Genomic DNA, 22,641 nt, shown 5'->3' with positions numbered 1-22,641 from the left:
GTTTTGACCAGAGGGCTGTACTGAGGGTTGGCAGATCTTCTGAGGGCTGCATGCCAGCACAGAACATGCCCAGGGCCAAGACATACCCACCACATTGTACAGGGGGCACACACACACACTACACTCTTCTCTTGATCAGCAGAAGAGTAGGGGTTGTTTCCTCCCCATTACAGCACTCATCCCAGTCCAACACTGCAGTGAAAGGAACCCCCTCAATATACTTACATAGGCACATCTTTTCCCTTTGGCATTGCACCACTGCTAGAAGTGAAAAACAACCCTATTTAGCTGTGGCACTGTGTCAGAAGGAGTAGAAGTACCTTTGTAAGCACAGCAGGAGCAAGAGGAAAAGGCAGATGATTTTGAGAGAGGTCTGAGTCGCCACAGGAAATGGCCCAAGGACTAAGATCTGTCCAATGTGGAGGCTTGTCTGAAAGTACCCATGATTTACTGAATCACAATGGTCATTGTCATCTTAATCCTACATAAGGCAGTCCACAACTGAACCCAAAGCTGGCAAAAGCCACCACCTTTCCCAAAGCTTAAAAGATTTGAGGAGTCTCCCTTGTCTTGCACTTCCTGACACACTCAGAAAGTAGAGTGACACTTCATGGTTTTCCAAGTGTTTCCAAATCAAAACAAGCTCATGAGATTCTGCTCTTCTACAGGCTCAGAAGAAGATGGTGTTCTCCCTGATATGAAGTTGGGTCTGACAGTTTCACTGCTTTCAAAGCATCTCCAAGTTGGTGCAACAATGACACACTCCAGCTCAGAGCTTGAGAGAAGTCCTCAGCCCTGCCTTAGACTGAGGGTGTTCTAAGTTCCCCAAAAGCTAGCATGGCAGGGACCAAGCCTTCACCTCTCTATCCAATTTGTAACTGAGAAGGGATGGGGCCAGGTCCCATAGTTGTGCTAAGCTCTGAAGGAGCTCTGAGTGTCTCCAAAGTTCAAGGCTGGGTAATTTTGAAAATTAACCCTTGTAGGTTTTCCTTATGGGACGTGAGTGGCGCTGTGGGTTAAACCACAGAGCCAAGGGATTGCCAATCAGAAGGTCGGTGGTTCGAATCCCTGCGAAGGGGTGAGCTCCCATTGCTCGGCCCCTGCTCCTACCAACCTAGCAGTTCGAAAGCACATCAAAGTGCAAGTAGATAAATAGGTACCACTCCGGCGGGAAGGTAAACGGCCTTTCCGTGCGCTGCTCTGGTTCGCCAGAAGCGGCTTAGTCATGCTGGCCACATGACCCAGAAGCTATACGTCGGCTCCCTCGGCCAATAAAGTGAGATGAGCGCCGCAACCCCAGAGTCGGCCATGACTGGACCTAATGATCAGGGGTCCCTTTACCTTTTAAGTTTTCCTTAAAGCAAAACTGCAGGCAAAAAAAGTGTTTTTCATGTTTTAAGAAAACTAGATATTCCACACTTGTAAGAGTTTCTCTTTTGGGGCTTTGTGCCAAAGCTATGTGGAAATTCTCCAGATCTATTAGATCCCTTGCTGCTAGGCAGCATAAACCCCTTTATCACCAAGTCTGATCACTAGTAAAAAGCTCAATTTGTGTGGCATGGTACGTTTCCAGTCCCTAATCACTGACCAAAGAATAGCATTTGCCTTCTGCCTGTCCCCACAGGTTGCCATGGTAGGTTAGCAGTATATCACAGTTCTCATTGATGAAGCAGCCTTGGGTCTGATCTCTGTTACCTAAGCATTCCCTAAAAAGTGGAAGGGGGACAACGACAACTGCAAACAGTTTTAAATGGCTACTGAATTATGAACTGACAAAATGATCTGAAGGAAAACCTTAGGAAGAGTCTATACAGAGATTAGCCACTAAAGCTGCACTGCAAAACAAAAGTTTAGATATTTCTGAAAGGTTAAGACTTTGTAACTATGAGGTACAGTACTACTTACAAGCTTTCCTCAAAGACTTTCACCTTCTCACAGCCCTCTGGAGGTTCACGCTTGAACATATAGCTGTTGTTGGGTTTGGGCGAGGTGGCGTATTTGGGCAGAGGAGAATTGTTTCCATTCTCTGTAATGAACAGAGGTTTAGTTCCTTAAAACATACCAGTACACTTGCTCTTGTTTCTCCCACACTCCAACTGGTATTTCTTAAAACCAGGGCCTCAAACGTGGCTCCCGGACATACCAGTGTACCCATCAATATCCCCCAACGGTGGCATGAGAAATATCAGTAAATATTCCCTCAGAAGTCCACAATGCACAAGAGACTATTTGCTCTTTCTGCTAAGTAAGTAAGTAAATAAATAAATAAAATTTTATTTATATCCCGTCCTCCCCAGCCGAAGCAGGGCTCAGGGAGGCTAACAACAATAAAAATAGTACAACATTCTAAAATCATTTCATTATAAAATTAATTCAAATCAAATTGATGGCAACCATTAGGCTAAAGTTCTGTGAAGATTGCCAAAGGAGGGAGTCAGGCTGTGCCCTGACCAAAGGCCTGGTGGAACAGCTCTGTCTCGCAGGCCCTGCGGAAAGACGTCAAGTTCCCGTTTTCCCATCACACTTCAGCAGATGCCTAGGCCTGGAATTTGTAATATGCTTTTATGAGCACTTCTCAGTGGGTACCTTTATCTCTGGGGTCTGCAAGTAGGTCATCAGCAGAGCATGGGCTCTCCTCACTGCCCTCATTGGAAATGGCCAGGAATGAGCTTGGGGACACAGACTGGGATCTGCTGCTGTTGTTGCTGCCCTTCTCTGCCCCGCCAGGAGTCTGCGTGTCAATGCTGCGGGTACTGCTACTGCGCTGCACCAAAGGTGGAGGGGCTCGGTGCCCATCTGGAATATCTTGCGGCTGTGAAGAAAAAAAACGTATGTATAAACTTCTTGCCATGCAGCAGACCACTAATCTTGTCTGGATAAGAAATTACTTTACATGTTAATAGACTACTTTAGTCTTTTGTATCAATAAAGCTCTTTAGTAGAAGATTAGTTATTCTTCAGACTCCAACAGAAAGAAAGAAAGAGAAAGAGAGAGAGAGAGAGAGAGAGAGAGAAGGAAGTCAAACTTAAGGAGATTTGAGGTCTAGTAAAGGATTCTGAGCAAGGGGAAAATATATATCTACTTAAGAGGATTTAAAGGGATGATCTTGTACAAAAAGCAACCAAATTGACTGAAGCAGGGTACTTCATGAATGACCCCCTTCTTAATGTCTGGTTTCCTTTTCCTTTCCCAATGACATTCATTGACTCCAGAAACTCTCACACATGTGTGTTTCATCTTGGAAGTGTTGAATGCACAATTACTTGGATATTCAGAAACAGCAGGAAGGCCTGGAAGTAACACTCCTGGCTTAATAGTCTAAAGCAAGAGTGGGGAACGTGTCTCAGCCTGAGGTCAGCGTTCCCTTCTGAGGAACTTTCTGAGGATCAGAGGCAAAAGCGGGCAGAGAAACGAATGCAAATTTCACCTCTGTAAAGTATTTAATTTATATACCGCCTCTCACCTGAAGATATCCTATATATAAAGGTATACGATAAAAGCACAAAATAAATAGTTAAAATAAAAGCAAAATAAAGCAATAACCCCCCCCCCCACACACACACAAAGTAGGCTGCTTTTGACACCCACCCCTTTCAATCCTGCATCTAGGCAAGCAAAAGTCATCATCAGAGTTCAAGGACACATTCCAGCCAGGCAAAGAATCTCAGGCTGTGAAGCAGGGCCAGTGACGGGGTGTCTGGAGAGAGCTCTAAGGGCCAGAGACAGAGAGGCCTAAAGCGCCATATTCAGTCCTCAGGAAATCAGGTTCCCCACCCTTCAACCAGAGTCTATTAAGCCAGGAACAAGTGTCCAACTTGCATACTCCCTCCTCGCCTTTTCCCCTGCATGCCATTTTTGGTGCCTAAATTGCAGTCTCTACAGTGCCCCATTACATCCAAAACGGGAAATGGTGGTTTAATGCCAATTTATTAACCAAGGTTGGTATTCAACTAAACTTTGTGAAAGTGGAAATATTTATGCTCCGCCCCTTCCCAATTGCTGGCCCGCAATCTGCTCTGGAGGGTTGGAGGAACCCACCAAACAAATCTGGGAGAGTCGGGGGGGGGGGGGGGAGGCGGAGTGCCAATGTGGAAATGGGAGTTTACATAGCACTACATTGAATATAACCCCAGGTTCTGAAACCATGGTCTGATCCTGATTGAAGATTATAGTTAATAAACTGACATTAAACCAGGGTGTCCTGTTTCAGACATGAGGAACATGTGAATTAATTCAGCCAAAATCAGTGCAAAAAAGCTGGTGTGAAAAAGAGGGAGGAGGAGAAACGGATGAAGGCATGAGCCTGATGTTGATTTCTGATTTTCTAAAGCATGGAACTAGGAAAATTATGTCTAAAAAGAATTTCATATCTTTCATATTCTGAACATTAACTCAGTCCATTTCACATACTAGCATAAAACCGCAATTAAAGCCTATTTGATTGCAACATTATACTCACAATAAGTTGTTCCTCTTTCTCTCCTGTCTCCTTTATAATTATTTCGATCTCCTGGTTCAGCCCCTCTATGCTGTTACGGAAGCGTGATCCTGTCGACTTGGCAATTGGTATCACAGGAACTAGCACACTCTTTGGGACAGGTGGCTAGAGAAACCCCAAAAACAGTAATTGAAAAATGCTACATTTCTGTAGATTAATATAGGACAACGAATGAAACTTTAGCTCTCAGCTCACATTCTATTAATACGACAAAGTTAAGCCCTGAAATGGTTTGGTACGAGGTTATCGGATAAATGGCCTTCATACATAGAATCTTCCCCATACATCAGGATCTGCTTCATATGTCCTCCTTGTGTGCTTTCTAATAAGATTGGTTAGGCTGGTATGCACATTGGAAAAAGACTTCACAGGGGTGACTCCACAATTACGGAACTCCCTTCTAATTGACTTATGCCTCATCTTTTTGGTAAGGTGTTGAAACGGACCATGACAGCCCAGCAATGAATGATATCCCTCTATCCCATCACCTCAAAAAATTCACTTCATTCCTTCCTCTCCCAGAATAGCTTAGCACTTGTGATTTGAATCTTCTATTGATGACGAATACAAGATATGTTATAATAAACTGCAGTGAGTGCATTTGTTTTTCTAGACTATGAGCATACCTTAGATTTTAACATGTACAGGTAACAAGCATTTTGCCCCCAATCTTCCCTCTTCCAGGTCCAAAAAGACCCAGATGACGGAAATCGCACATCATTTGTACATGCTACCTGCAATGTGCCTGGGGCATAGTGTTTGGCTTGAGAATTTCAACTTATGTTTCTTTCATTTGAGTGTGTAACTCTATCCACACTGTGCCTGCTGGAGGCTCAGAACCCAAAACAAATTTTGGTGTTAGGGCTCATAATTTGCATAGCAACCACTCCCCCAAACCTAGTCTTTTTCTTCTACCCATTACCTCTGATATAGTATACATGCTGATCTTCTGCAAGGCACTCAAATCTAAAGCAAACTGTAATGGTTCTAGGGGTTGCTCATGCGTAAGCTTGTCCCAACGTCTGGCGGGGTTGCCTGAGTGAACCTTTCCTGTCCGGGCAGCCACTCGCCCGTGACCGTCTCAATCGCTGGCAGAATCCGTCAGTGGGCGTTTCTTAAACTTCTTCCAGCAAAGAAGTTATTTGACGCCCAGTCTCCGCCTACTCTCCCTGCGCGGAAGCCTTCTGCGCAAGGAGGGCGTAGGCAGCGGAGGACCCCTTCTCTCCCCGCTGGTCCCCGGCAAGGAGTCATGGGATCGCCTCGCCGATTCCCCCATCTCCCCCCCTTCTCCACTGGAGCTACGCTGATTCTCTCCCCCATAAGATGGGCTGCCCCTCCCACTCCCGGGACGCTCTCTGGGATCCCTTTGGAGCTTGCTCTCTCCCTCGGACACTGATGGCAGTTCCCTGACACAAACATTTGCTCAGCAATAAAGCTGCATGTCACTTATTTTGTCATTCTTATTTTTCTGCCGCCTCAAGTGCTGACAGCTTCCAGACTTTTGGTGGGAGTTTCTGTGTGTGACACAGCACCTAAAATACAGCAAACATCCATGGGGCGAACGCGTTCCAAATTTTACATTAACAATTGTGATCGTACCTGGCATTGGTTAATGGCTGCATGATTACCATGGAATGGAGATTGTCTTTCTTTGTCTCGATGATGCCTGCTGCTGTGTTTACTTCTTTGAAGCTGCTGGCGTAGCTTGGCTATCTGAAAGGACAAACATTTTAAGTTTCCCTGTAAGATTTATAATGAAAAGTCTGAACAATTATGTCAAAATGTACAGTAAGTACTGTTACTACCGCAGAACCACTTAGGAACAGTGCACAAAACTACTAACATTAACATGTGCATTTTTCCTCCCCTCAGAGACATGTTGACCACAGCAAGAACAGGGATGCCTATGTACCAACACGATCATTTACAGATTTTTTTTCTTGCCTCCTACATGGCTTGGAGTGGAAGCAGAATGAAGTTGTCTCCAATCTGCCTTTGTAGCTCATTAAAAAAGCAGGATGGAAAGATGTGCGCCTCACCAAGTGGGAACTCCATCACACTGTGAAAACTGAATGCACGTTGATGGAAACCTTGGCGTTTCCATTCCACATGGGGGAGAAGGCTCGTTGGACACCTGCTATTCAGCCTTTGTTTTCACTGATATCGTGGCAGGTGGGCATCGCCACCACCTGACCTCAACTATGAGCAAGAGGCATGAGAAAGAGCTATGCCAAGACAAGCTGTAGTGGCTGTGGCAGAGGGAAGGGCAGAGACAAAATCCCTCTGCCTATAACTGAGCTGCATCTGTACCACTTGGTTGCACAGATTTGTTGGTTGGCAGGAAGTAGACCCAAGGGGTATTTCTCCCTGTGAGGGCAGGCACTCAAATATTCATATCGTATTTCAAACACCAGCAGTTTTTTTAAAAAAAGAGAGAAGTAAAAGTTGACATAAAAAAATAATTTGGCTGTATGTTCTCCATGGTTATCAATCTGATGAAAGTGACACTTAGCCATCTTCTTACCATGCCTGTCTCTAACTATGATGTCTTCTCCTCTATTACATGTTTCTACAGCAATTCCACGTGCTAGAACTTGACCTTCTGAGCAGTCAGATGGGTGGCTTTGTTAACATTTAGAAGAGCCCCATGTTTTATTTCTCCTCTTGCTAGTACAGTGGTACCTCTGTACCAGTTCCAGAGGTCCGTTCTTAACCTGAAACTGTTTTTAATCTGAGGTACCACTTTAGCTAATGCGGCCCTCCTGCTGCCGCCGCACGATTTCTGTTCTCATCCTGAAGTAAAGTTCTTAACCCGAGGTACTACTTCCAGGTTAGCGGAGTCTGTAACCTGAAGCATATGTAACCTGAGGTATCAACTGTACAGCATAGGAATGGGGAATCTTTGTCAGCCTGCAGGCTGCATTTTCTTGAGGGCAACCTTCCAGGGACTACAGGCCAGTGGTGGCCAGAGGCAAAAGAAGGCAGGGGGGTATGATCTGGAGAAAGTTCTAAGGGTCACATAGAGAGGCTCAAAGGGCAGCATTTGGCCTCCAGGAACCTGAGGTTCCCCACCCACAATGTTGAGAGATCACATATTTCTCATGTTGTGTAAGGAATGTACTGTACAATCATTTGCAGCTATTGTGTGTATTGACTTGAATACAGCTAAACATGTTTCTCAACCTCTTTAAGTTGATCTGTGCTGCCCCAAGATGCCGATCGCTTATGAGAGCCTTTCTTCTTTTCCAAGTATTCTTCAGCCCAAGCACTTTCAGTCTATGACAAGGACAAAGGAAAAAAAATGATTCTAAAAATTTAAAATCAGAGGCTGACTAGAAACAGATTGGATCAAAATAATTTTCAGAAATACAACATGCCAAACCTTAAAAGTTTAGTTCCCTAAATCATTCTGAAACGAACAGAAGAATCTATTCCTAAATGAGCTATATAAAGGGAAATACAGAATACAGTGTATAATGCCTTTGATTTGGTCTGATCCACATATACAAATACAGTCATTTACTGGCCTAGTAAAAAATTTGCCTGTCAGATATCTGGTGGGCAAAGTCTGAAATCTAAGCTGAGTAAATGCATGTGTAGCTAACAAAAAAATTAATTCCCACAGATAAGCAGACCTTTTATGGTCAGATTTAATTTTAATGTACCAAATTGAGGACACAGAAGTAATACACTGAACATCCATTTTTGCATATTCAGCAAAAATTGCATTATGGTTTTTACAGTCAGAAATGTTATGAGCTGATGCTTCAGAGGAAATTGAACAATTCAATATCCAACTGTTACACCACTGCAGGAGAAGCTTGCCTGGTGGAATAGAGCCACAACACGAGCTTCCTGTCAGCAGAGTCAATGTCACTTAGCAGGAGGAGGGCAAAGTAGTGGGAAGATTAGGCTATGTGAATGCACGGCAGCACCCACACAGCCCAAACTTCCCTGCCACCTCGCAACCTCCTTGCTCCTCTTGGTAAGTGAACCCAGGTTCTTAAATGACTGGCACTGTTGTGACCATCCAGGGACCTAGCGATGATGAAATAAAAACCATCTCATCTGCATAAAGAAAGCAGTACTGGAATTTTTTGATTGCCATTTAAGGGAGGGAGTGGATGGCAGGGAGCACTCCTGAACTACAGCTGAGTTGCACCCTACTCACATTTAACCATCCCAGGCTTTGCGAAGGAAATTAGCAATAGACAGCTTGGGAAGAAAACAGTACATTTTGGTGCCAACATCACACAGCAGGAGTCCTAGGCCTAAAGAAGTAGGAATAACAAAGCAATCTACTCCTCCAAACCTCTCCCAAGGCCAACCCTTTGAGAATTAAAGATATTTGTACACGTACCAGCACAGAGAAGAATGAAAGAAACAGCGAGTCTAACTTTCAAACACTGATTCAACAAGGAAATGAATTCTCTCCTATTGGAAGCACGGCAGGGCAACCACCATTTTAAGGCTTCAGCAACCAAGAGAGAAAAACCGAAACACCTTTGGAAATTTACAATCGAAGTTCTACGAACTCACATGGCATCACTATCTAAACACGAACTCAGCTCTATGTAAACTATCCATCCATTTATCTGAAGCCAAAAAAGAAATGGGTGATTGTGTGAGTAATTTAGCTTAATTAATATTAAAAAGGTAGAGCTTCTATAGACCCCCCCCCAAAAAAAAACCATCCCAAGGCTTTTCCTTCTGCCTATGTCTATCTCTGCTCCTCCCTTCACAATGGTCTCTCTCTGCCTTCCCTCTCCTTCCTTCAGTTGTGGAGCCTTGCTGCAGGGCTTCCTCCACCAAGAAAAACATCAATTCTGGCTGTATACAATTTTTGCATATATGTGTGGCCCTTAGAACCAAGCAATGCAACTGTACATTCTTTATGCAAAGATTAAATAGCAGGGCCAAAATATTCAATCTGAAGGAGAATCCCCAAGGCCAGATTGTAAAATATATACAGTGGTACCTCACAAGACGAATGCCTCGCAAGACGAAAAATTCGCAAGACGAAAGAGTTTTTTGTGTTTTTTGAGTTGCTTCGCAAGACGAATTTCCCTATGGGCTTGCTTCGCAAGACGAGAACGTCTTGCGCCTTTTTCTTAAAACCGTCAGGGCATTCCTATGGGAAACCGTCAATGCATTTCCTATGGGAAACCGTGCTTCGCAAGATGAAAAATTCACAAGACGAAAAAACTCGCAGAATGAATTAATTTCGTCTTGCGAGGCACCACTGTATTGTGTTTTACATCACTATTACAGTATAGTTGTGGTATAAGAAACAGCAGTCATTTGTCCCGTGAATTAACTTATAGTCTTTCCCAAAGGAGGCAAATCTGAATAGGTTGAAAGAAGCATTGAGAATAATTAAAAATAGCTGTTAAAAGGATCTCCCAAACACCAGTTGCTATATGGCACTCAACATCATCTAGGCTAAAGATCCCGAAACTAGTTGTCAAACGAGTGTAGGGCTCCGGGAACAGGAGGAAGCTATCATTTGCTGTTGTGAATTTCTTGCAGCTTTGAGCTCTCTAATGTCTTATTTTTATACCTTTTACAGTTTGTAGTAAGAGGAACTGTAAATTATCACATAAATAATGAACGGTGTTTATTATTTATATAATTTAGATATAGGCAATGTTGTTTGCTCCTTTTGCACTCCCCCTGTGAAATGGCCCAGTAGCTGTTTCTGAGGACATGCTTTGGGTTGGTTTTTAATAATAATAATTAATAATAATAATAATAATAATAATAATAATAATAAATAATTCCCTAGGCTCTTGTCACTCATATTCAACGCAGATGAGAGATCAACAAGTCCAACTTCCAACTTTTCTGTTGGATTGCTGAAATACTTTTGAATAAAATAATTCAAAACAAAACGTTAATCAATGGTGCAATGTCCCTTGCAAAATCCAGTCTGGATTGGGGACACTACCTGGCTCTCCTTGGTCCATTGTTTGAAATTATTTAAAAGAAGATGCATGTACATTTTTGCAGGAACATAAAGAAAACACACATTGGGCTATTATTTAGGGGCCATCTATCACCTTTCTTAAATATTAAACTAAAATAAAGCCTGCTGACAATTATGTCTTGAAGTGTCAAGAGCCTCTGTTACCCATGTCAACAACTGCCACAATATAATTTGTTAAATACTAGCCATGAAATGACACACCAAATAAGGTAAGGATAGTTAGAGAAGATATTGCTTACTCATGTTCAGTGCTCTATAAACAAAGAAGAATGCTTTCAAATCTTTAAGCATATAAATTCAGTAGAAAATGTCCCCTGCTGAACTTCTGTGAACCCACCGCAGCAGACAGGAGTGGTGCTGACATTCCTTACCCCTGCCTGGCAAGTGTTTTTTCCTAGTATATATGAACTCTTACCTGTGTGGCTTTGTCCCTCATGCACGGTGCAGCTTGACCGTGATTATCACGAGGCCATTGTCCAGCAAGATATGGAGCAGCAAGTAGGTCTAGTGAAGGGGTACGTCGAGCAATACTGGAAGGGCTTGATGAAGGTGGCCGTGGTTTATCAACTAAAACAAGAAGAAGAAAAAGAAAAAAATATGACTGAGAGGAAATAAAGCCTACTGTTACACAGATTTTCATTCTGTGTATCATGCATTTGGACTGTACACAACTGGTAATCGTTTTATTTATGAAGCTGTTATGTATAGGTTACACACACACACACACACACACACACACACACACACACATACACTCCTGGCTAACATAGCACTCAGCTGCCAAAAATGAATATTTAAAGTTTAGGCCTTGAAGACTTTTTAAATGCACAGCTGTATTAAACTGTGACAGAATAGGCTGACAAACTTTCCCTTTGTGCTATTATATACTACAGTTTGACTCATTGGCAGTCCTAGGTTAAATACACTATCTGCCTTCTAGCTGGTCACCCCATTTACATTTTTTGAGATAAATTACACTCCATTAACTTATTGTTTAATACTAGGAATTGTGCTTCTAATTCCCTGTTGCATAATAAAACCAAAAAAGCCTCAAACCCAGAGTAGTAGTACCCACACGTAATAATTTATCAGAAGACTCCATTTCCCCCCAATATATTGCTTTTTTGCTTTCCTCAACATTAATAAAACTTCTGAAAAGTGGATTTTACAATTTAAAAATCACAAACACATACTGAATCAGTTATCTGGGAAAGCAATCACTAGAATTGCAACAATAGCAGAGCTACCGTTTCCTGAATAAAAAAATATAGTCAACTACAGTATAGCCATCAACTACACTCCAATCCATACACACAATTAAAAGTCATTATTATTCAGAGAACTCACTCAGGCACACAACGTGACTTTTTCTTTTCATCCAATTTCTTCTAAAACTTCCCAGAAATTCATGAATAGTTTATTATGCGCAGGGAGCAGATGTTGAAAAACAAAAAATACACAAACCATAGTGCGCATGCCCACACAACAACTCTGGCAAGGGCACAAAGTTTACCATTATTTTATTAGCCTAGAAGCTAGTTTGCTTAATGCATTACACACCGAGCTGTTTTGCTTAAAATGCATTATACATCGTCATGTAGTATATATAGTACACTATACTGCGCAAAGTAATTGAGCATCATACGACCAATGCTCCCATTTGCAGATAAATGCATGTATATATTTTAGCATCAGCCCAATAAAAACATATACTATGGTTAACTGCACAAGGTTTGCATATATACCGGTAGTTCATCCCCATTAACAGGAGAGTAAAATTTAAATATATATTCTCACTATATTATTTTTTTCTGAATCTATCCAATGTATTTTTCTCATCTAGCTCCCTAGGCTATTTCAGAATATTTCATTAAAATACTGTCTGCACTTCAGAAAACCGTGTAGTATTTTCATTGTCATTTCTTCCCTTGTGTTGCTACTCGGCCCCCCTTCTTTTCCCACAACTGCTCAGCTGCTAGCTTCACATGATGTGACCTACATAACAAGAGATGCACTTGCTTCAAGATAGCAGTTACAACAGCTGGGCTGATGAACAATAGAGGTATTTCAGAAATGTCTTAATTTTATTAGGCTTAATTATACTATAGTCAATGGTTCCAAAACTATTCAGTGTTCCCTCTGCCTGAAGTTCTCTTGTTATAGGATACTCGTTATTGGTCTTATATTTAGTCAATCAGATGTTTATTATGATCAACCAACCAGTAAGACAAAATCTAAAAATACAAAAACACAGCCTCAATGAAGCCAATTGTTTTAAAAAATGACAAGCTAAGAACGAACGATCATAGCAGAACTAAGAGGCATGATATAACAACATTCAGATATTTTTGCCACTTGCTTAGTAATCATGGAATATAGTCAGAACAATTGAGCAGGAAATCACCTCATAATTATGAGTTATCTAGTAAAAACAACAGTAAAACATGACTAGACACTCTTTCAACCTCTGAGTGGTTATACAGGCAGGATCTATCTTTAAGGGAACTCTAGGAAATCTGCTATCTAAAATCTTGAAAATGGGCCAATAAAATATCTCTTCTGCACTTGGGCATTGTCACAAAAATTAAAATATGCCATTCAATTATTAGAACAAGATCAGCTAAGACTCAACAACTGTAGAGTACATGGTCCATTAGTCAATGCAACCAGCTTTTGCACATCTATATTTTCATTATTTCGTCAGATTTGGCTCATACTAATTACAATGACATCAAATAAGAGAGAGAAAAAACATCTCATACCACCCCCTGCCCCCAATGGAACCTTAATATTGTTCAATATTTCAAGAGAAAATTCAAGTTCTGGAAACAATATTGAGGCTCCAAACAAAATCTGGGTCACAATTTTTACAGAGCGCACTCATATAGCAGCTGGAACAAATTTAGAAAATTGAAGAATGTTTTTACTGCAGATTCTGCTTTGATCTTTGCTAATTTACCCTGTACATTACAGATAAGAGACATGAAGCCAGATCCTGAGATACGTCTAAGAATCGACTTGTCCTATCCTTTGCCCATCCACAGTCCAATAATATTTGGCCTTCCTTTTTGAAAATACCATAAACTTTAACTTATCATTGTTAACAGTTAGAGATTCATTTCCACAATGATTTATATATCCAGCAAGTTGTCATCAATTAGTTTAGGTTAGGAAAGTGAGACGGTATTGAACCCAGAAGTTAGGCCAAACATAAATTATGTAAGATAAGAGAATGGACATATTCTTCCACAACTTCATGGCTGGAAAACAACGAATCCAAACGATTACTAGGTTGCTATGCTCATATATTCTGAAAATATATGTGCAGATACATCAATTATGTCAATTACAAGTTATTATCAGCATTAGCAGAAAAATACATTGATATTTGCTACTGTATTTGCAGCAAATATCATGGCAATTGATGCTCCATCAGTCTGCTGCCCAATGTATTCACATAAAATAGTACAAATACAGTTAAAACAAGGTTTCAAGATGAGAAGTATCTCTATCCCAGTTAAAAACCTACAATCTATAAAACACGATAAAAAAATTAAGTACCGAATTTACTAGAGTCTAATGTGCCATTGAATCTGATGAGCACCTCAATTTTCAGAACCTTGAAACCAAAAAAGGTACGGTATTTATTAGCAAATGTAAACGTGCTATCGAATCTAATGCACACCTTAATTTTCACAATGTAATTTGGCCAAAAGGGTGTAAATAGGTAAATCACCATGTAACTGCAATATATATTTGTTGGCATTATCTATGTTTCTGCCAGAGTACACAAATAGGGATAGGGCTTTTTGCTAGGCACCTAAGCTTCATGCTTGCCATCTGGAAAGCAGCAGAACAGTACCTCAACTGCTACACAATTAGAGTTCTGCTAACTCTAAGCTGGTAACAGATGCTAGCTTCCCCAGTGCATATCATATCACCACCACATAGGAGGAAGTAATTCAGAATGGGCTTCAACTAGCCAAAGACATGTCCGACTGTTTAATATGGGAAGTTCTGACACCAATGGTATGGTAGATTCTGCATAGTTTGAATGTAATCTGATTTTAAAAATGATGCTAACCATTCCTCTCGCGTACTTCTGTTGTATGCTGATAAAGTATTGACTAGGAGCAGCTAGCCAAAATGTACCATTTACGCTTAAAATCCCCACAAATTATTCAACTGTATGCTACAGTGCGAGTGAAAATGTGGATACCTGGTTGATGATTTCAAAAGCTGCTGGAGATGACGAGCAGCAAGGTGAAGGGGGGGCATTCTGACGACAGCGGAAGAGGAGGGTTGGGGCGTGAGTAGGGAGTGAAACAGAATGGGCCATCCGTGTCCAAGTGGGGAAGAGAGGAAGGAGACCCCCCCACTCAATTTTGTACACAAGCTGCAGTCTTTGTCTAAAATTGTTAAAATGTGAAATCAAATGAGGGCTTCTGAACCAGTGGTCTCATCACTGCTCCTTCAAAACTATGGAGATTTCTCCTTCACTTGTAAGGATCTTTTCCACTTCCTCAGATGTCACAAACTTAAAGTTCTTCATCAAAACAGGACAACGCAGAAATTGGCGTTCAAATCAGAAAGGATAAGAGCAATTGCATCCATAAACTATATTTTTATAAATAGATAAAACTAGTTTAAGTCTTGTAACTTTGTTTTCCAGACAAACCAAGTGGGAATGTGTTCCACCACTAAATGGAACAATTCCATTTTGGGGTTCAATATTTTTTGCAGAACGTTTAAGTTTACCATTGCACAAGCCAGTTGGACCTGTTAATTTAATTTCAGCTGTAAAACTCCCACTGACTTAGAACTAGGTTTTTGTTAACCTTTAGTCAGCCCAAGCTACTTTCCCCTGTATTAAAGGAAGAGGGATTCCTCCATAAAGTTGGGGTGATTCCATGCAGTTATTTTTAAACATCATTTTAAAGCATACATATTCAAAAAATTGTTTAGAATTTAGGCCCTAGGATCTTATTCACTGGGATGATTCTTTGGTTCAACCAGCAGCCACTGATCAATCCAGAGATACGACTGAGGTTAATGTGTGCAAAGCATTTTATGCATTGACAAGAGAGCATCTAAGAGGCAGAAGGTAGCCTCTGGAAAATCTAGGGATTGCTCATCCAGTATATAGCTCCAAGGCTCAATGGCAGCAGGGAGAAAGTCAAGAGATTCACTGAAAAACAGATAGACCCCGAAAGTAGGAATAGTGCTATTAGTAAAATGCAACAGTTCAGAGAGATCCTAGTGCCATATTTAGAGATGACTTTAATGACACTGAGGAAGAGGGCCCTATTTCAGACATATGGAAGAATTCTAGGAACATAGTGATTCTATAGAATCTTATATTTACTTGATCAGGATCAAAAACTGTTTACTGCTATTCTTGCCTCTACAGTGGTACCTCAGGTTACATACACTTCAGGTTACAGACTCTGCTAACCCAGAAATATTATCTTGGGTTAAGAACTTTGCTTCAGGATAAGAACAGAAATCGTGCTCTGGCAGCACGGCGGCGGCAGGAAGCCCCATTAGCTAAAGTGGTGCTTCAGGTTAAGAACAGTTTCAGGTTAAGAACGGCCCTCCAGAACAAATTAAGTACTTAACCCGAGGTACCACTGTATACTGAATACTACAACCATTGGTATAATCAACCTGGATTAGGTAGGATTCATACCAGGGTGTCAAATGTAAGATTCAGTTTGCAGATATTCCCACTGAAAGAGGCCTTGCATTTACATTTACTATGAAGTATAGGCCAAATACTATGAATGTTCTACTTTATGTTTAGATCCAGCTGAAAAGTCCCTTGTAGTCACAGGGGTTGTTATTTATGAAAATTTGGGAACCTCCCTTCCATTCACACAGGGAATGGAAGAAACTGCAGTCATCTGACCTGTGGTGAAAATTTATATCCTGAAAATGGAAGAGATGTAGCCTCAACAATACAATCTGCAAACTGTTGCAAGCTTTCAGCCTATGTTGTAAGCTTTCTGGCCTATGTATGGGACTCTGATGCATACAACTTATCCATTTCTCCTCCAGTGCCTTGTATAATCTGGTTTATCTTGTTTCTATTCCTTCCAGGCAATCTCCTTGTGTACAAATTACAAACTTGATCACAGGAGGACCAAAAGAACCTTTCCAAACTGAGTGGATGGGTGATAAAATGGCTAATGCAATTAAATGTAAGCAAACACAAAGTGATGCTCATTGGGGTAAAAATCTTTCACATTTACATGCTCATGGGGACAGAAGTTTTGGTCACAATAGATAGATTAGTGAAGATGTTGATTTAGTGTGAGGCAGCTATGAAAAAGGCAAGTTCTATGCTTAGCACCATGAAGAAAGGAACTGAAAATAAAAGTGCCAATATCATGATGGCATTAAACAAATCTATGGTGCGATCGCATTTGGAATACTGTGTACAGTTCTTGTCACTTCATTTGAAAAAGGATACTGGAGACCTGGAAAAAGTTCAGAAAAGAGCAATAAAAAAAGATCAAGGGGATGGAGTGACACCCCCCCCCATGAAGAAAGGTTGCAGGACTTTTTATTTAAAGAAAAGGTAAGCAACAGGTGACGTGATAGAAATCTATAAAATTATGCATTGCATGGAGAAAGTGGATAAAAGAAGTTTTTCTCCCTGTCTAATAAAACTAGAACTTGTGGATATCAAATGAATCTGAAAGCTGGAAGATTCATGACACTTATAAGGAAGTGCTTCTTCCCACAGCAAGCAGTGATGCTCATGGCTCTCAAAGAGAATTAAACAAAATTTTGGAAATTAGGGCTATCAGTGGCTACTAGCCATGACAGCTGTTGCCCTGCCTTCACACAACTGGAGGCAGTAATTCTTCTGAATATGTTTCTGGAAAATACAGGAGGGGAGAGTGCTCTTGTGCTCAAATCCTACCTGCTGGAGTATTCATAAAAAATAAACTTGGCACTCATGTATATGTGTTAACATTTTTGCCTTGTGGTATAAACTAATATCAGAAAAAATTAATCCACCTTCTAATATAGGCAAACACATTCTTTTAAACGATACACAAAGTGAAGCATTACCCCAAATAAAAGCCCTGAAATAATGCATTAATCTTTTGAAAGTATGCTTGGGGGATGTGTAGATAAATACCATACAACACATATATTATTATTTGCAGCATTCGTTAATCTTAAGTGTATTAACTTTACTGCAAATACTAAATTTAAGTAGGGTCCATCTTTCCAAATCAATGGAGATTTATGTTATTTACCTATTTTCATTCAATTTAATGATTTGAGAAGTATCTGTTGGAAACAAAATTGCTAGATATGTTATAACCCTTCAAACTTCTATTTTCACCTTCCTATTTCCTGTCAAGTAAAGGCATTCCAATAGCCACATGGAAAATCAGCATGCCACAAAGCTATTAACTGTGAATTTCTTGAGTGTTTGAAAATTTAGTTAAAAGGTAGGTGGGGCAACATCATACTAGTCATTCCCGTAACAAATTCTGACTCAGTGCTATTATCAATTATACATATCAATGAATAGGAGCCTTCAGGACATAAAAGTTTTCTGAACAATGGCCTCAAGAATAATTACTCTTTCATAGCTCTCTTCAAGGCTGAAAGAAAGCTTAAAAAGCAGTCACACTTTCCAAAGTCCATAGCAATTGATAATGACAAGTCAATACTGTCTTGAAGACTAAGGCTGCAATGCTAAACAATGTTACAGTTGAGAGTGGGTCTTATTGTTCATTAAAGATACTTGAAACAACCAATAAAAGGCTCAGCTTTGACTAGATAGAGGCTCTGGTCAAAGATGAAACGTATAATCCATGCAAGTAGTTTCAAGACAGATCCTTTCTAGATCACATTTCTAGTTTTTCCAAGGTGAAAGGAAATGAAACCTTTTGTTCATACCTGCTTGATTCTACTACGCATTCTTACTGGGAAGTCACACCAAGTTCAATGAGGCTTGCCATCAAATAAGCCTGCAGAAAATATGTATGCTGGCTAATCCTAACCACATTTTCTCATAAGGACATCTTGGGATGATGTTTTCAAATTCTTCTGTCCTTAAAAGTTAGTATTCTTTAAAAAAAAATAAAGGAAGTACCTTAGTTGTTAGGATATGCTTCTTTAGTACAATCTAGCTACTTTCGCAATAAGTTTTGCTAGTCTATCTGCCCACACATCTGTTTGGTATTTCATGGCACAGTGAAGGAAATGGGGGTGTGCATGTGTGCAAGAAAGGAGAATTCTCCATTTTATAGAAGCTTCCCTGTGTGGTTGCAAAATAGCACTGGTAACATCCCAAAGATAACCAGGCAAGTGGATATGCTTGTTCAAACAATAGTAGTGTACAAATTTCCAAATAACCTCTCAATCCCACTACAGGCGGCGACAATTTCGTGCAGGGGTTCTGTTCCCAGCCCCCATGCACGACAGCAGAGCATGCAAAAGTGTGCTCCGCCCTCTTCCCAGTCCAAAAGGTCCCGCATGTCAATGGGACTTGTCTACAATGGTTGCTGCCTATCTATAAAAAATCTTACCTATTCTTTGCATTCACAACTGTCTAGTAAACAGTTTCAAATACAACACAATCACAACATATCTGCGGGTTCGATTCCAAGGGTTCTACATACATGCAAAAACATGTATACTCAAGCTGCCCACTTATAAGCATCCCTAGCCTTCTGGACCAATGAACTGAGGAGGCCTTGCTGGCGCTGCCCAAGGAAGGCAGAGTGCTTAAAAGCACCAGGCAGCCCAAGCAGACCCAGTGCAAAAAGTGCTTTTAAGCTCTTTGCCTTGCTTTCATTTAACTTGTGCAATTTCAACTAGCCTGCCTTTTACCATGTATGGTTGAAAGTGCATGAATTACATGTGCGTACAACAGAGGCTTTCAACCTTTTTGAGTCCACAGCTCCCTTCTTTGTGCGGCTCCCCTGTGGAAAGTTCCCAGCAGGACCCTATACAGTCATACCTTGAGTTGAATGTGCTTCGGGTTGAGCGCGTTCGAGTTCAAAATGACGTCATGTGCATGCGCAGAAGCGGCAAAACGCGACCCGCACTCCGTCGCATCTTGCATTCCATTCGGGATGTGAATGGGGCTCCGGAACGGATCCCATTCGCACCCCGAGGTACCAGTGTACCTATTTACTCAGACATGTTCAACTAAGTTGCATTGGGCTCACTCTTACCATACAGTGGATTGCAGCCTTAAAAAAAATCAATTGTAGGGAAGCAATAAATAAATGGCACTGCACCTGACCATCATTCACGGCGCCCCAACACCAGTAGAAAACCACTGGCGTTAAATGCAATTCTACTGTATACAACAGACCTACCTAGGGAGGTGCTGAGTATCCCAGGGCACTATGATTGTCACTGACATGCCATTTTGTATCTTCATTGGATAAAGTGTTCTGCTCCTACTTCTTACCTTGACTGCATGGAGAATGCTACCAAGATAGTCAAATTTCTGTGGTCTTTTTCCTTCCCTAAGGTTGGTATTAAACCCTGCACCAGTCCTGTAGTGTATAGACTACAGCATGAACCTAAAAAAGATAGAGACTGTGTACGCACCATATGTTTAAAGGCATGACTTCCCCCAAATAATCCTGGGAACTGTAGTTTACACACACACCCCACAGAGCTACAATTCACAGTACCATTAAACTAGTTTCCAGGATTCTTTGAGGAATCAGTCATGTGTTTTAAATGTATGGTGTGTACTCAGCCATGGAACTGTGAACAGAGAGGCTCAAGGCCACTGTTTTCTCAACAGAGGGAGGGTCACTAAAGCAAATACTTTCACCCTGGTGTCAATTCTACAGATCCTATACAAGTATCTCACCTACTCATTTTAGAGAAACTTGTGAATACTAGAGCTCAGGTATTCCGAAACCCAATTTGCACAAGAAGACACATTAGTTGAAACTTACCAGTGTAAAGGAGGACACATGTAACTACCCAAACTGTCCGCTGCAATAAACGTAAGTCCTCCCCACTCAGCTGAACAATTGCTTTCAAAGATCAGAAAATATTATTTAATAACATACTAGCTCCCCTTCAACCCTCAATTACCATCAACTTATATTATATTTTGTACTGTTTTACCACCACAAATCAATGTAAAGCTGCACTGTAAAACCAGGCCGAAACAAGAGCATCTGTCTTGCATGCAGAAGGTCCCAGTTTCAATCCCAGCATCTTCAAATAGGGATGGGAGAAACTCCCTGCCTGAAACCCTAGGGAGCCACCATCAGTCAGGGTAGACAGAATGGAACTAGATGGGCTCCACACCATGCAGCTTGCCACGCTCCTATTAAAGCAAAACATGTCTAGACACATCCTTTCGCTGCCCGGATCTCTTTTCAGGCACCACACCATGCTTGGCAGTGCTTTCCTTTCCACAGGTCCCTGTACACTGTGCCATCGAAACACAGCTCCCTAGGAAGGGAGGCAAGTCAGCCTCCAAAAATTATGGGAGTAATGAAGTTATTCAGTGCACCACAGCCAAGTCACAGGATCTGCAAATAACAGGTGAGAAATGACAACACCCCCCCCCCCCACAACAAGTGGGTCCAGAGCCAAGGGGTCCACAAGGGAAGTGCAGAGATGCCCAAAGCCCTGGCGGCCTCGTGGTCCAGCTCTGCAGGAAAGCCCTCGCCATCTGCTCGACACGAAAAGCAGGCAACCGGTATGGTTAGGGCCAGTTGGCAGCAGCTCGGGGGGGGGGCTCCGGTTTCCTCCACCCTAAGCGCCCCTTCCCCCCCCCGCACCTCTTAAGATACACCCCACCCCCCCAAAAAACACCCCCACCCCTCACCTTTGCAAACAGGCGAACTGGGGCTCTTCCTCTCCGGAGAGGCCCTGCTTTGCTCGGGCGACCGCCTCCTCTGCCGGTGCCGGATCCTTCCCCCGGAGGACGAGGAAGAAACCACGGCGGCGGCGGCGGCGGCGGAGCAGGCGCTGCTCTCGGGCACAGGCGGCGAGACCGGGGAGGAGCAAGGCGAAGGGCTGGAGCCCGGCAATGGCGGCGCGGGGGGCGGCGGCGGCAGCTGGTGCAGCCGAGGGGGGCTCCCGCGAGGCCCGGCCCCGCGCGTGGGGCTGCCGCGCGTGGAAGGCGGCGGCGGCGGAGGAGGAGGAGGGAGGGCGGTGGCGGCGGCGGCGGGGGTCTGCGTGGCTACGGCAGGGCTGCCGTTACCGCCGCTGCGCGCGCCGCTGCCGTTACCGCGCGTCGGGCTGGCGGTGCGCGAGGAAGGAGGCGGCGGCGGCGAAGAAGAAGGAGGCGGCGGCGGCTGAGGCGATGTCGTCGCCGCCGCCGCCGCGCGTGAAATGCCGCCGCCCCTCGTGGGGCTGCCGTGCTGCTTGAGCTGGAAAGGCACCGTCGCCCGCATGGGCTGCAGGCGGCTGCTGTTGGCGCTGGCGGCCCCGCCTGCTCCCGCCGACACAGCCGAGGCTCCCCCCGCCGCCGCCGCCAGGGAGGTGGCCGGGGTCGGCGAGCCGCTTCGCCTCACGCGCGGCGGGTGAGAAGCCATCCTTCGGCCGGCTCTGAGGTAAACGGCGCTGAGGAGAACGGCCGTTGGGAGGGGGGAGGGGAGGGGGAAGAGGAGACGCCAGTCAGTCAGTCAGTCGGTCGGTCGGTCAGCCAGGCCCCCCTCAGCAATATAGCTCTCCTCACACACGAGCGGAACGCCGCTCCGGCCGATGCGACCGCTCCGGCCGCCTCATCAACAATAGTGGCCGCACCGGCCTCTCCTATTGGAAGCTCGTCGGCGCCGTTGCTGCCGCTACAGCGCGCTGATTGGGCGAGGGGCGTGGCCTTGGGGGGGGTCGGTCTCTCTCTCTCTCTCTCTCTCTCTCTCTCTCTCTGTGTATGCGCGTGTGTGTGTATGCGCGCGCGCCCGCGTCGCGGGGTGAGGTGAGGCTTAAAGGGGTAGTGTCGCGAGAGGCAAGACGGGAGCTGAGTGACAGCTTGCGGAGGCGTTCCACGCAACCGCACGCGTGTTTTCATCGCGGGCGTGGGAAGCCAGTTGACAGGGCTGGGTCTTGTTTTAAGATGCAGCGCCCCATCATGGAAACTAGATGATGATGATTAACTATATATATATATATATATATATAAATTTATTTTTATTAAATTTT

The 22,641-nt window shown here is 43.0% G+C and overlaps 1 protein-coding gene across 1 annotated transcript in view; it reads right to left on the bottom strand.

Moving 5' to 3' along the window:
- Positions 1 to 22,249, bottom strand: part of FAM117B (family with sequence similarity 117 member B) — a 28,048-nt gene extending 5,799 nt beyond the window's left edge. The window contains exons 1-7 of the mRNA XM_083403547.1: positions 21,323 to 22,249; positions 10,901 to 11,052; positions 7,683 to 7,775; positions 6,099 to 6,212; positions 4,461 to 4,604; positions 2,587 to 2,812; positions 1,906 to 2,026 (exon numbers count right to left, since the gene is read on the bottom strand). Coding sequence (XP_083259673.1) covers positions 1,906 to 2,026; positions 2,587 to 2,812; positions 4,461 to 4,604; positions 6,099 to 6,212; positions 7,683 to 7,775; positions 10,901 to 11,052; positions 21,323 to 22,034 — 1,562 coding nt within the window. The 5' untranslated portion in view covers positions 22,035 to 22,249. The remainder of the gene's footprint in view (positions 1 to 1,905; positions 2,027 to 2,586; positions 2,813 to 4,460; positions 4,605 to 6,098; positions 6,213 to 7,682; positions 7,776 to 10,900; positions 11,053 to 21,322) is intronic.
- Positions 22,250 to 22,641: the final 392 nt, after the last annotated feature.

The sequence above is a fragment of the Podarcis tiliguerta genome (genome assembly GCF_965153285.1).
Source record: "Podarcis tiliguerta genome assembly, chromosome: 1".
NCBI lineage: Eukaryota > Metazoa > Chordata > Lepidosauria > Squamata > Lacertidae > Podarcis > Podarcis tiliguerta.
The sequence above is the reverse complement of the archived record's forward strand: the minus strand, read 5'-3'. Positions and strand labels throughout refer to the sequence as shown.